Genomic DNA, 15542 nt, shown 5'->3' with positions numbered 1-15542 from the left:
TGGCCCGGATTTGTGGAAGAAGAGAATTCCACCAGCTCGCTGCCAGGACTCGAAAGGAGCGGCCACCAATTCTGCTCAACTTAAAACGCGGGATCACTGCTGAGTTCTGGCCTAGCGATCTAAGAGTGCGAGAGGGGACATAGGGGATCAGCAGTTTCTCCAAGATTTGTGGGGAAGTACCCTTGAGGATTTTAAATGCAAGGCAGAGAACCTTGAATCTAATCCTCCGCTGCACAGGGAGCCAGTGGAGAGAGCGCAGGGCATTGGACACCGAGCACCGCCTAGGCAGACCTGTCACCAGTCGGGCCGCAGCGTTTTGAACCCGCTGGAGCCGCAGAAATTCTGACTGGTTAACCCCCGCCAGTAGGGAGCTGGCATAGTCCAGCCTGGACAGCACTGATGCTTGGACCACCAGCTGTCTTGTGGGTGCATCAAAGAATTTGAGAATGGGTCGAAGTCCTCTGATGATGCCATAGCAAGAAGCCGCCACCTTCTTGGTATGACAGATGAAACTCAGAGAAGGATCAAGCCATACCCCCAGGTTTTTTATCTCTGCCGCTGGGAGGGGAGTCACACCCAACTCCGAAGGCCACCATTTGTCACCCCACAAAGCCACTTAATATATCTGGGAAATGGTAGTGCACGTCTGTCCTTCCATACATTAAGGTGCGCAAAGGACGAAGGTGTGGTGTCCCTCCTGGACTTTAGCCTTTATTATAAAGCAGAGTAATTGAGGGTAGTTGCAGAATAGTCCAAGAAGGAATCGGACAAACATTGGTTGCACATGAATTGGACAATAGTAGGGAGTACGATTTGGGACATGATCTGGAAGCACAAGGATAGGCCTCTGAATGTTTTTCTAAGCCTACACGAACCACTCTCAAGGTATGGTACTATGTTGCTAAAGGGCTAGGCTGGACAACGTTTCCTTCTCCTTACACCCGATTCATTTTAAACTAGGGTTCCCCCCAGCAACGCGGGAGGGTCTCTTTGATGCCTGGAGGGAGGGGGGGTTGTCTGATGCTTTCGGATCTTTCATAATTACGACATACTCACATTCGAACACTGCCAAAGAGACTTCCACCTAGCTTCCAGCAAACACTTCCATTATCTTCAGCTTCACCACTGGGCCCTTCACTCACAGGTCAGGGAGGCTGCCACACGAGACCTAACACTGATAGAGACCTTCGTACAGAGGGTGTGTTCCATGAAAAGGTGACCTCCTTCCTGTATGGCCTCCTGCTATCGACACTGCATACCAGAGACCTCGCTATACCAACTTCTGGGAAAATATAGCAGGGAGGGGAATTTCTGGAGGGGAATGGAAACACTTATGGTCGGACATTGCCAAGAACAATCACTCATTAGATTTACGAGAAGCCCACTATAAGACTCTCTTCGATTGCTATCTTTATCCCACCAAACTCAAAAAGATATTTCCATAGACCCCAGATTTATATTGGAGGGGAGGTGGTTTGCTCAGAGACTTCAGTCAGTTCAGGTCGGACTACCCTACTATCAAAACATTTTGGGAGGGGTTCCTGGCACAGATGAAGGACATATTTGGGTACCCCACCCGACTACCTCAGAGGTGGTGATTTGGGGCCTCAGAGAACCAGAGCTGGAATATCAAGCGAAGGCTGACAGGTCTATCATGTGGTCGTGCCTGGGGGCTGCTAAAACAGCAATCGCAGCTGCTTGGAAGAATAAAACGGCTCCGGTGCTGGCACAGTGTAACTCCCGCCTATGGAAAATACTCACTATGGAGAGGCTCACAGACAACTTTAGAGAAACTTTGAATGCAAATGGGGCCTGCTGGTGTCCTATCTCACACAGGGTCTCCCTCTGGCAGTGTGCCCACTCACGATGAGAGCTATGCACCTGTTCTAATTCTAACTCATGACAGGGCCCACCTTCAGGTTCCCCAAGCAGATTTAAGCTACCCAGCTTAACACAACGCTTACCATCTTCTAGGACCTACAACTTACTTCATGAGCCGCACAATTCAATCAAAGCCAGTGTGGACGCAACCACTTCACCTCCACAGTTGTTAGGGGTAGGGGAACAGGTGGAAGGGGAGACAATTGGGAAGGGGTTAAAAAAATGTAAATCTATAAATCACTCATTTGGAAGGGAGGGTTCGGTATTGATAATATGTTCGTGTTAGAGGTTCCCACACATTGAGAATCTGTATCTTCATTAGATTATGATGGGTTTGTGGAGATTGTCTGTATGATGTAATGTCTCTTCTCATGGTGCATGATTTCAATAAAAAAAGTTTTGACATAAAAAGAATAGTTCTGTTCTCTTCGTTCGCAATGCTGGTGTAAAGCTGGTGTTAAATGTGCTATTGATTGTTTAGAATACCTTTAAAAAACAGCTATTTAAACTGCCTACGCTTTCGGTGACACGTTAAACAGATTTCTTTTTCATATCTTTTTTTAAAGCAGTGGGTATTCAATGAAATTGTAACATTGTATATGCTTGCAATTTGAGTACTTGGTTAAGTGGTGATTTATGCCGTCTCCTTCACAAATTGTAATAAAAACTATGGCACAATTGAAGGCTTGCTCTTTAAAAAAAAAACACTATTTAAATAGCCACAACAGTGAATGATTTTTAAATGTAAAATACGTATAGCAAGGCTCGGGCAGCCACGTTTAGTTTTTTTTCTTCTTTTTTGTGGCATCCGCTCGTGATAAAAATAAAAAGGCAACCATTACAACAGCTTGCCAACACCAGAACTACTATATTTGCCAGTAGGGCCGGACTGGGGAGCCAGAGGAAGCCTTTACAACAAGCATTTACAATGCAATGGTTTCGCCTTTTGAAAAGTTTGAGCTATTAGCATTGTAAATGACAACATTTGTATTTATGTGTTGGTTTTGAAAACAGATAAATAAATGGCATTGTCATTTACAATGCCAGTAGTTTAATCTCTGGCAAATGCCACACAAAAACACACAGACCCACACACACACACAGACCCACACACACCAACAGAGCCCCACACACACACAGAGAGCCACACACACAGAGCCACACACACAGAGCCACACACACACAGACCCACACACACTTAGACCCACACACACAGACCCACACACACATAGATCCACACACACACAGACCCACACACACACTGTTTACAGACACCAAAGAAGGCCCGGCGTCCCCCTGGGCGGGAATACGTAGAGGTTCTTCCCGCTCTCTTGTTCCCCCTGGAGCATCCGTTAGTTTACAACCACCATGCTGTGACATGCTGTCATGAAACAGCAAAGTCGCAACTCCTACTGTAGGCATAACACAGATTTCCATTCCTCGCAAGGAGTAAATCACCTTTCTAAAAACCCACCCCTGTCCCGTGCATCCTGCACTCCAGTTATTTCAAGTACATGGTTTGAATAGTAATATATGTTTGTGCTTGTGCTTAATTGTATTTGGTAAAGAGATTATCAGGTCTACTGTTTTCGACTGTTTTCGGAATGATTTGACATTCAATCGGGGCATTGCAAGACATTGCGAGTCAGATTTCAGCAAGAGCAATAAGATCGGTAAAAGAAAGACGCGTTTAAATAGGTGACACGCGTCCGCTTGGAAAGTCCTCGCGCTGTGTGTTGTTTAACACAGCGTGAGAACAACTTTACTGGTACGGCGCTCAGAACGTCTCTGGGTGTGGCGCGTACAGCTTCCAGAACGTCCCGGGGTGTGGCAGGACTATAAAAGCCACACCCGGGATTCTGGAAGATGCTTAGTCTTCTTGTGCCTTCGGAGAAGCATCACATCAGAGGAATCTCATCGGGGGACTTCGATTCGGAATCCAGGCCTGAGTCTTCGGTTGCAGGAAATCTCCATGCTTCTGTTTACTGGACGAAAGAGAAAGAACAAAGTACTTAATTTAAGAAAAGGCGCCCAACGCTAGCTAAGGAATAATTTTTGGACGATTTTTGTAAAGAGGGAATTTCGGACTCAGATTCTTTCAGAGACTTTACTTATTGTGAAATATTGCAACGCTTGTTTTAAGAAAAAGATGTTTAACTAATGTTTTAAAAGAAATGTTTTGAGAGTGAGAATTTAACTCTTAAATCACAAGAGAGAAGTCGTTTGGACAACAAGAGCATAAAGAAAAGTGAGTAAGTTTACAAAATAGTTTAGTCTTGCAGGGATAACCCAATATAAAGGAAAGTGCAAATGATTTGTTGTTGTTTATTTTAGAAACATAAAAAGTCTGGGGCGGACAGTTCAACCACCTTCGACACTAGAGAACAGCAGCTCTTCAAAAGACACCATCAGACAACGACTTCCAGGACGCAAAGCCAAGTCTAGTAGATCGCAGGTAGGAGTTTAACGACAAGACATAAGAACTAGTAGAAGGAGGTAGAGATAGTAAAAGAAAAGGTTAAAAGGATACAATCTAAAGAGTTTCTTGTTGCTTCGCAGGTCGACTACAAGAACACAATAGCGTCAGATCCGGCTTCTCTCCCTGACTGCTATCCATCACCCTAGTGTATAAAAAAGGACCACAGGTTCTGGGAGATTGGCCCATAGCTTCTCTGCAAAATCGATCAAGCACCTTACAGGTAAGGGTTTGTGTTCAACGCAGGTAAGAGTGCTTGATCCCCCTGACAGAAGACTAAGCCCACGAAAAAGGATTTTGCCCAGACGCTATGGATGAATCTCCGCAGATCACTTTGCAGGATATAGCTACAGTGTTACTAAAAATTAGAGCAGAAAATGCTGATTTAAGAAGGGATTTAACTGCAATTCAGAGTAGATGACAATCCCCTAGTCCTACAACTTGGACCTTTAGTTCAGACAAAGAATCTTATTTAAAACCACCAGTTTTTCAACCAGCCATGCAAACCTTGTATAGTGGGAATACCACACCTAATACTTCAGCTAATACTCAAATTCAGGTAGTTACTCCAGTCGCGGTACCCTTAGCACCCCCAGAGAGATTCTATGGGGACTGCAACAAGTTCACAATATTTTTGAATCAATGTCAGTTACATTTTGTGGCAAAGCCCACAACATTTCCTGATGATTCCTCCAAGGTTGCTTTCATTTTGTCCTATTTAGGAGGTGATGCTGCCTTGTGGCCTGTACCATATGTAGAAAGAAATGATCCGATTTTAAATGATTTTAGGCGGTTCAAAAGAGCCATAAAAAAATTATTTGCCAAACATGTTTTCGTTCAAACAGCAGATCACAAACTATTAAATCTGAAGCAGGGTTCTTCTGATCTCTTGCATTATATTTCTACCTTCAATAGATTGGTCATTGAAGCAGATTTGCCAGAAGAAAAACGCGTGTCACTGTTTTATCGTGGTTTGCGCGAAGATTTAAAAGATATGATAACACAAATTTTAGATCCACCTACAGATTGTGAGGACTTTATTGACCTTGTAGTAAAACTTAACCATAGGATTTCAGAAAGAAAAGGAGAAAGAGGAAAATCAGATGTGAGGATGATGATGTTCAAAGAAAGGGGGAACCCGAAAACAGAATCTTCCTCAGCTAAGTTAGACCCAGTGGAACCTATGCAGATAGGGACAGTTAGAGGACCTCTTTCTAAAGATGAGAGGGACAAGCGTAGGAAATTAAATCAGTGTATGTACTGTGGAAAAGCTGGATATTTCATAAAAGACTGTCCCACATGACCTGTAAGACCGAAAATCAAAACTTCAGAGATAGCAACAATGCAGCAGTCGGAAAACTAACAAACTCAGTAGATAATGAGGTCAATCTATCGAGTTCACATATCACCTTGGCCTCCTTAACTCCAACTGCCTCTCATTGTCATCTCAGTATGCGTATTCTTCTCCAATCTCAAGAAGATAAAAATCGGTCTTGGTCCATAGATGCTTTGATTGATTCTGGGGCAACAGGTCATTTCATCGACACTCAGTTATTCCAAAAACTAGGTTTACAAAAGATAGTAAAAGGCTCTCCTGAAATTGTTAGAGCAGTAGACGGAAAAGGACTCACCTAAGGTCTAATTCTGACTTGTGCTGAGAAACATGTAGAAAAAATAACATTTGACATAATTGATGCTCCTCAATTTGGTTTGATTCTGGGCATTCCTTGGTTAGTGCTTCATAATCCTTATATTGATTGGACAAATAGAAGCATATTATTTAAATCTGATTATTGTCATGCCAAGTGTTTTCAACAATTCCCAGGTTCAGAGTTGTTAATACAGGGTTATGATTTCCCAAAGAATTCCAAAAGTGTTTTGGTGGTTGCTGGAGTACCTGATGAGTATCAAGATTTGGTTGATGTTTTTGATAAGAAAAAGGCCAATACCCTACCACCTCATAGAGATTTTGATTGCCAAATAGATTTAATTCCTGGGGCATCTTTGCCTTGTAGCCGAATTTATGCCCTAACTGAGAAAGAGAACGAACATTTACGCAATTATCTTGACGAATATTTAGCCAATGGTTTTATTAGGCACTTCAAGACTCCGGTCTCTTCTCCTCTCTTTTTTATTCCAAAAAAGGGAGGAGAATTGCGCGCGTGCATAGACTATCGTGCAATTAACAATGTGACTGTAAAAAATCGATACCCCTTACCTTTAATCCCAACATTACTAGACCAAATCAAAGATGCCACCATTTATACTAAACTGGATTTGCGTGGAGCATATCATCTGGTGCGAGTCCGAGAGGGAGATAAATGGAAGACAGCATTCCGTACGAAATTTGGATTGTATGAATATCAGGTTATGCCTTTCGGACTTTGCAACGCTCCAGCCGCATTCCAGTTTTTTATAAATGAAGTGCTAAGAGATTTCTTGGATATTTGCTGTATCGTCTACATTGATGATATTCTCATTTACTCAAAAGAAAGATCTGAACATGTAAAGCAAGTACGAGCCATTCTTCAGCAGCTTTTACACAATTCTTTATTTGTAAAACTTGAAAAAAGTTTATTCCACGTAACCACAGTAGACTTTTTGGGATACATCCTTAGTACGGCTGGAATTGGAATGGATCCAAAAAAGGTTCAAGCAATTACAGATTGGCCCAGTCCTTCTTCTGTGAAAGAAATCCAGAGTTTTTGGGGATTTGCAAATTTTTATAGACAATTCATAAATAACTTTTCGCAAAAAATAACTCCCATCACAAAATTGTTAAGAAAAAACATGAAATTCGAATGGACCTCAGAAACTGAATTAGCTTTTCAGGATTTAAAAAACCAATTCGTTACAGCCCTGGTTTTAAAGTATCCTGATCCCTCTCAGCCTTTTATTGTAGATGCTGATGCCTCCCAATTTGCAATAGGGGCATTTTGTCCCAAAGAAGTAAAAATACTGGACAATTACATCCAATTGCATATTATTCTAGAAAATTATCTCCCACTGAACAAAATTATGCCATAGCCGAAAGAGAATTATTGGCCATAAAAGCTGTGTTCAAAGAATGGCGACACTACTTGCTAGGGGCTCGTCATCCTGTAACTATATACACTGATCATAGGAATTTACAGTCACTTAGATCCACTAAAGCTTTGACTCCTCGTCAATTGCGTTGGACTCTATTCTTTAATTATTATGATTTCATCATCACTTATCGCCCTGGAAAAGATAATAACAAGGCTGATGCATTGTCAAGAATAGATTTAAGTGATGATTTGAATGCAAAAAAAGAAACACTACATCCAATTATTTCTGAAGAACGTTTTAAGATAGGACTTATTGACTCTGAAGTTTTGTCAGACATTGAAAAGGCCCTAGAAAAGCAATCAAAAGAAGAATGGAATAAGCTTTACCCCTTATTGCAATGGAAAGAAAACATATTATGTATGAATGATCAAGTATTTGTTCCCAACGAATCATTACAGGAAAAAGTGTTACAAATTTATCATGATTCAATTGTGTCAATCCATCCTGGGGTAACGAAAATGTACCAACTTATTAAAAGGCGGTTTTGGTGGCCGAATCTGTTAAAAGACATTCAGAAATATGTAGAAACTTGCACTGTTTGTAGTCAAAACAAAGCAGTTCATATGTCACCGCACAGTTTACTTTTGCCTTTACCAGTTCCACCTCAGCCTTGGCATACTGTGTCTCTTGATTTCATTGTAGAGATGCCTCGTACCAAATCTGGTTTCACCACCATTCTCACTGTTGTGGACCACTTTTCTAGATACGCTCATTTTATTCCCCTGAAAAAACTCCCTTCAGCTTTTGATTTGGCACACATCTTTGTAACACAAATTGTCAAATTGCATGGGATTCCTTCAGTGGTACTCTCGGATAGGGGATCTCAGTTTGTGTCACAATTTTGGCAAAACCTTGGAAAGTCTCTAAATATGGAAGTGCGTTTGTCATCTAGTTATCATCCACAAACTGATGGGTTAACAGAACGTACGAATGAAACAATTGAACAATTCTTGCTATGTTTACTAGCCACCTATGATCAGCAATGCTCAGAAATTATTTGAGCTACTGAATTTGCGTACAACAATTCAGATCACTCTTCAATTGGTATGTCTCCTTTTTTTTGTGTTCATGGTTTTCATCCAAAAGATATGTTAGGTATTGGTAAAAAGCTTACAGTTACGCCAGCAGTCACAGATTATGTAAATCATTTGGTTTCTATTCAACAAAAGCCCAACAGCATTTAGTTCTTGCAAAAGAAACTCAAAAGAAATTTGCTGACAAACATCATTCTGAACAGCCAACCTATTCAGTAGGTGACAAAGTTTGGATAGCCACTAAAAACTTAAAATTGAAGTGCCATAAAACTTTTCGCCCACGATTTATAGGTCCTTTCTCTATAGAAAAAGTCGTTAATCCTGTTAGTATGAAATTAAAGCTACCTACTACGTATCGAATTCATCCCGTATTCCATGCCTCTCTACCTAAGCCATGTAATCCAGAAACCCGAATTTTGAGTCATCCTCCAGCACTAGAGATAGACGGTGTACCTGAGTATGAGGTAAAAAAGTTCTTGATTCCAAAAGCGTGAAAGGCAAATTGTTCTATCTGGTAGATTGGAAGGGTTACGGCCCTGAAGATCGCTCGTGGGAACCTCTTGTGAATTTAGGAAATTCTCCTCAGATCCTAAAAACCTTTCATAACAGATATCCAGAGAAACCAAAACCAGTTCCAACAGTATTAGGGGGGATTCTACGGGGAGGGTACTGTCATGAAACAGCAAAGTCGCAACTCCTACTGTAGGCATAACACAGATTTCCATTCCTCGCAAGGAGTAAATCACCTTTCTAAAAACCCACCCCTGTCCCGTGCATCCTGCACTCCAGTTATTTCAAGTACATGGTTTGAATAGTAATATATGTTTGTGCTTGTGCTTAATTGTATTTAGTAAAGGGATTATCAGGTCTACTGTTCTCGACTGTTTTCGGAATGATTTGACATTCAATCGGGGCATTGCAAGACATTGCGAGTCAGATTTCAGCAAGAGCAATAAGATCGGTAAAAGAAAGACGCGTTTAAAAAGGTGACACACGTCCGCTTGGAAAGTCCTCACGCTGTGTGTTGTTTAACACAGCGTGAGAACAATGTTACTCGTACGGCAATCAGAACGTCTCTGGGTGTGGTGTGTACAGCTTCCAGGACGTCCCGGGGTGTGGCAGGACTATAAAAGCCACACCCGGGATTCTGGAAGATGCTTAGTCTTCTTGTGCCTTCGGAGAAGCATCACGTCAGAGGAATCTCATCGGGGGACTTCGAATTCGGAATCCAGGCCTGAGTCTCCGGTTGCAGGAAATCTCCATGCTTCTGTTTACTGGATGAAAGAGAAAGAGCTAAGTACTTAATTTAAGAAAAGGCGCCCAACGCTAGCTAATGAATATTTTTTGGACGATTTTTGTGAAGAGGGAATTTCGGACTCAGATTCTTTCAGAGACTTTATTTATTGTGAAATATTGCAACGCTTGTTTTAAGAAAAAGATGTTTAACTAATGTTTTAAAAGAAATGTTTTGAGGGTGAGAATTTAACTCTTAAATCACAAGAGAGAAGTCATTTGGACAACAAGAGCATAAAGAAAAGTGAGTAAGTTTACAAAATAGTTTAGTCTTGCAGGGATAACCCAATATAAAGGAAAGTGCAAATGATTTGTTGTTGTTTATTTTAGAAACATAAAAAGTCTGGGGCGGACAGTTCAACCACCTTCGACACTAGAGAACAGCATCTCTTCAAAAGACACCATCAGACGACGACTTCCAGGACGCGAAGCCAAGTCTAGTAGATCGCAGGAAGGAGTTTAACGACAAGACATAAGAACTAGTAGAAGGAGGTAGAGAGAGTAAAAGAAAAGGTTAAAAGGATACAATCAGTTTCTTGTTGCTTCGCAGGTCGACTACAAGAACACAATAGCGTCAGATCCGGCCTCTCTCCCTGACTGCTATCCATCACCCTAGTGTATAAAAAAGGACCACAGGTTGTAAGGTAGGGTTCTTGGAGATTGGCCCATAGCGTCTCTGCAAAATCGATCAAGCACCTTACAGGTAAGGGTTTGTGTTCAACGCAGGTAAGAGTGCTTGATCCCCCTGACACATGCTCCTGCCACTCATGTCTCCACAGTTCCAATTAGCTGATTTGGGCAGCGCCAGCCAGGCAGTTCTTGATGTTATTGACATTTTGTTCTAGTTTATGATGAATATATTGGCTACTCCTTTACAAGACAAAGTGATTAAGGTCCTATCCTTTCCTTATTTCCTTTTAATTGATACCCAACTATACCCTCCATAGGAGCAGTGTGAACTGCTACCAAACTTTAATTCATGTCAATACATTGACTTGTGTTCGTTCATCCACTGCATGAAAATGATTAGTACTGTATCCTGTCCCATATGTAGAGGATTCTTGATTAAAATTGCCAAAAAATACATTTTTAAAAATAAGTGTGGTGCTTTGTCAATGCTTGTTGGTGGTGTTTTTGTATTGTGCAAGGTCGATGACATTGGCAACGGTCTCCAGGCTGATTCTATGATTCGGTTCTTTGGCGCGTCTATTCCAGAGAGCTGTTGAACCAGCCAGTGTAATCCGTGCTGCTGAGGGCACCCTAGGGAGACGGAAAGGCTGGTGTTATTGACAATGTGTGACGCCTTCTGGAGCGGTGGGGTGTGGCAGTGCTGACATGTGCTACTGTGAGACAGAAGCAGCCAGCCAGCTAATACGTTTGTGTTATCATGGTCCTGATCCATGCTTGTTAGTGATTAAAGAACAAGTATGAATTTAATATACTTCTAAACTCTTATCCTGACTTGGATTTGCCCAAGAGCTTCACAAAGGCAATCTCTTTTCGGCAGAAAAGCCAGTGATTGACTCTGCCCCAGCCCTTCCGACCTTATGGCGACAGTGGCCTGCTGAAAATTTGCTAAATGTACCCATGTGTCTGTCATAAAAAGTGACTGACTCGGTTCCATTTCTGCCGGCCTCTCAAGGGTGTCAGGCTTTTTAAAAAGTCTGCAATTTACCATTTTCGGTCGGTCCGCCATTGAGCCGACAGGAGTGCGGTGCATGAACGGGCAACACATTTAAAATACATATTTCAGACTCTCGATTTCCTGCTAGAAAGCTGCATTTATTGCCCCAACTGTACTCGTGTGGTCTTAAGTCCTTATGTATCGCAACTGGTTCTTTTGTAAAGCGCTCTGACACATTCGGGTAATGTTCGCGCTATAGAAAATCGCATTAAATAAAAAAAAATTATTTAAAAAAAGAGCGGCATCAGCCCGCCAGGTAATTAAAGTCTGACGTCTAGCTCTAGTCATCCCATCTCAGAGCCCTGCTTTCATTTTCCATGAAAATCTTGTGATGCTTCGAGCCAGCGTGTGTTAAGTAGGTGCATGCCAACACGGGGGCATATCAGATTCTTTGCAGCCTGGCACCAACACCTGGGTGGGGCGCATGAGCTCATTGAAAATCCAATGAACTAGGCAAGCCTGGGAACTGAAGGCAGGGCCTATGGGGGCAGGGACAGGGGTGTAGCTTTGCCACGTGACACCGAGGGTCTGAGATGCAATCGTGGACCCAAGTTCATCGCGCCTAATGCATTATGGGGGTGGTAGTTTTAATTCATGACTCTTACGCTTATTTTATTTAAGTAGTACAATAAACATAAAAGTTCTGTCTACCGACAGGGCTTATTGTACTAAATGGTCATGAGGTTCACTCGTTCACCCCATTAGATTGCAATGGTACTGTACATTAAAGTGACACAGTACAAAAGCTTTCCAAAATGTGAGCGCAGAAGCGGAATCAAGCCACCCCCGTTACCGTGGACTCATCCAGTAATCCTCGCACTCGGCGCTCGCTATCTTCAATCACTGCCTCTCTATTTTTATCACAGGTATTTACTTCCTCCCACATACAGTGTAATCTGCAGATCACTGTTTGTGAAGGGTGATGCAATCAGGCACTCCCTGCGAGCCAGCCACACCACACCACACGTTATCATGCGATACACATAACCAGTGTTGAACAGCAGGCAAAGCCCAGCGGGAATCCACCGGGGGCAGAGAAGACATTCGAAATCACGCCAGAGTAGAGGGGCAAAAAAGCATATGAAAGACACCTGGCCTTACTAGAGACTGAGTGTTAATTGAGACTGGAATTTACTAGAGACTTGACCGAGCCTAACTAGAGATCTAACCTAAAGAGGAACTTAATCCTACTAGAGACTGGGTATTAGTAGAGACCGGGCATTAGCAGAGCCTGGGCATTAGTAGAGACTGGCCATTAGTAGAGACCGGGCATTAGCAGAGACTGGGAATTAACAAAGTCTGGGCATTAGTAGAGAATGGGCATTAGTAGAGACCAGGTTATACTAGACACGGACAGCGGGAAAAGGGACGGGCTCAGGGACAGCTGGAGGGGGGACGGGCACACGGACAGCGGGAGGGGGGACGGGCTCACGAACAGCGGGAGGGGGGCAGGTTAATGGGCACAAGGACAGCAGGGGGGAACGGGCACACGGACAGCGGGAGGGGGGGGCGGGAACGGGATAAAAAAATAGTGAAAATGCCGATTACCTGCAATGAAAGTGAAATCGCGCAGCCCACCCCTGCTCGGAGTAGGGAGCGGGTCGGGTCTGCGTCCTCACAGGGAGAGCAAACAGGCTGGTGTGACGAAGGATGCCGAGACAAAAAAAAAAAAGCACCGCCCACCGCCACATGACGTGGGCAAAAAGCGAAAAATGTGCGGGAACGCCCACGAATCTGCTCCGGCAATTACGGACAGATGTCTGTTCCAATGACTAGCCTTCATTTATGGAGCTAGCCAATGGAACAGAGAGGGGGAACAAAGCCACACAGTGTAAAGACATAAGATTTCGACAGGCGAAACCTAAAAATTGTTAAACCAGCTCCCTTTCTTTCATACTCTTGCTGTATCGCTTTTGTTTCATCTAGCCAATCTCTCCATCTCTCCACTTTCTCTTCTCCCTCTCTCATCACTCTCTAACCCTCTCTCCTCATCCCTCTCTTCTCTCTTGACGCCTCTCCTTCCCCCTGTGCCTGCTTTAATTCATTTCGGGGAGCTGGGGAGAGTGCACAGGAAGAGCAGGAGCCCTGGCCTTTCAAAACCAGCCTCTAATGGCTCCAGCCCGCTAGGGAAGGTCCCCATGAAATAATAGTGAGTCCCATCGTGTTTTCCAGTGATTGCTTGTTGTTCTTTTAGCTATGCTGTCTGCCCAGAATACTTCCGAGATTCACTTAAATGGGAGCTAAATCTAATTACGCAAAGAGATGCATTCATTACCTCAACGCCCCCTTGTCCTTGTAGAAGTAATTTCTTATGAGGTGGTTCCCCCTAGGTTTTGTTTCCTGTCTCATTAAGTAAACTAGTATGGTTCACATAAATGCACTGTAAACGAAAACTCCTATTTACAAACATAATCTCATAGGGCGTCCCCGCGACATTACATTTTGATATCCCATAAAGGAGACACAGATTAATACGATGAACAGAAAACGCCTTTATCACTCCCCTCCCTTCCCCCCTCAGATGTCAAAATATGGAAGCAACGTTTTAAGAACTTTAAAAAGTTCGACGAGAGTTAGGGAGTGCAGGTGTTTCATTTATATTCTTTAGTTGGGTGCTCTCCTTTGTAAATATCACACACTGTAAAATGCAGTTTGACAATAATGTACCTTATTTCATTTTACTTTGAAATGAGCATTGGTGAACAGTACCAGCTTAACCCCATGGTTAAATAAAATCTCAGTGCTGAGAGGATTCATTCCTTACTATGAAAGGCGTAGAGGAAAGTTTTATTTCAATTTCATACCTTTATTTGCTTGACACTTCTATTCATGTCAGTTTCTTTTCCACCTGGAAAAAAAACGTAGATCATGCTTTGAATTTAAATGCATGCGCCAGACTTTCAAAACAATCATGATTTTACACAGTGCAGGAGTACTTAGAGAATGTTGAAAATACCAAAAGTCAGAGTTTTGTTAATTTACAAGATCATGACAACTTACTTGACACTGCATCTGCTCATTTTAGTAAACATCATTGAAAGCATTACTTCTCAGCACAGGTTTGATTTACAATCCATAATTCTCGTTATGGGTGCGGTACCCCTGTACGTCACACCAGAGCCTACTTAGGCAACACGGGAGAGACTTAATGTAACATCTCTTGGTTAGTGAGAAAGCGTGGAAATCTGTCATCGATATGATCTCTGCTCACAGAACAAGCACCAGAGCTTAACTGCCGCCCAGTCGTAGCTTGGGAGCTAGTACTTCATGTCAGGCAGTTGTCCTCTGTGACGAATACAGGGACTCTTTTTAAAGCACAAGGACTTCATGTGTCATCAAGCACTGGCAGCCTTATTTAGCAGAACATATTGACTCAGCTCAGCTCAGCTCATACACAACAACACTTTCTTGGATGACTGCAGTCATTAACATTCGCTATGTAAAAATGAATACATTTTGTGTTGCTAATGATGATGGCATGTAGTGCCAGAGTAATTCTAAATATTAGTAGTGGCTGGAGCTTGACCGGGGCACAGTCCCATCCCCTGGCTTTCACTTCCTCGTTAAGTCAGGGACTAAGGCTTTGCTAGGTCCTTTCCAGAGGATGCATTACATATATATTTCTCAAACTGGGGGTCATTAACTGGTTCTCTAATCTTACTACTAAAAAGCTTCGTTATCAGAGATGTATCAAGCAAGGTGAAAGCGTAAGAATCCAGAGGAGATTAAAAAGCCTCATTCTGAGGGATGCATAAAGAGAACAACCAGGCACAAAAGGTTATTGTTCCTCATTAGGTCTGGCTGCACAGCATAGCTGTCACAAGGCCTTATGTGATCAAGCTACAAAAGAGCTTATAGGAGTACGTCAGAGGGTCTTTGATTCCACCCACGTTAGTGGACATGTTTTTTCATTGGGCAGTAGTGGTGTACTTCCACAGAAAAAGTTCTTACCCAACAAGATCTGTAATCTTTTGTTAATCCAGATGAAAAAACCACAACTCTTTACAAAGTGTAGCTATTATGTTACGGCAGAGCTTAACCTTTAAGTCAAATCATGCAACTGCAATGCTATATGTCGGCTAGA

The 15542-nt window shown here is 42.6% G+C and overlaps 1 protein-coding gene across 1 annotated transcript in view; it reads right to left on the bottom strand.

Moving 5' to 3' along the window:
- LOC147728838 (uncharacterized) overlaps positions 1–15542 on the bottom strand; it is a 1063528-nt gene that overhangs the window by 261291 nt on the left and 786695 nt on the right. Inside the window, exon 14 of the mRNA XM_086963349.1 lies at positions 14263–14306. Coding sequence (XP_086819475.1) covers positions 14263–14306 — 44 coding nt within the window. The remainder of the gene's footprint in view (positions 1–14262; positions 14307–15542) is intronic.

This window comes from Lissotriton vulgaris, chromosome 3_1, assembly GCF_964263255.1.
Source record: "Lissotriton vulgaris chromosome 3_1, aLisVul1.2, whole genome shotgun sequence".
Lineage (NCBI taxonomy): Eukaryota > Metazoa > Chordata > Amphibia > Caudata > Salamandridae > Lissotriton > Lissotriton vulgaris.
Note: the sequence above shows the minus strand (reverse complement) of the source record. Positions and strands in the feature narration are given on the sequence as shown.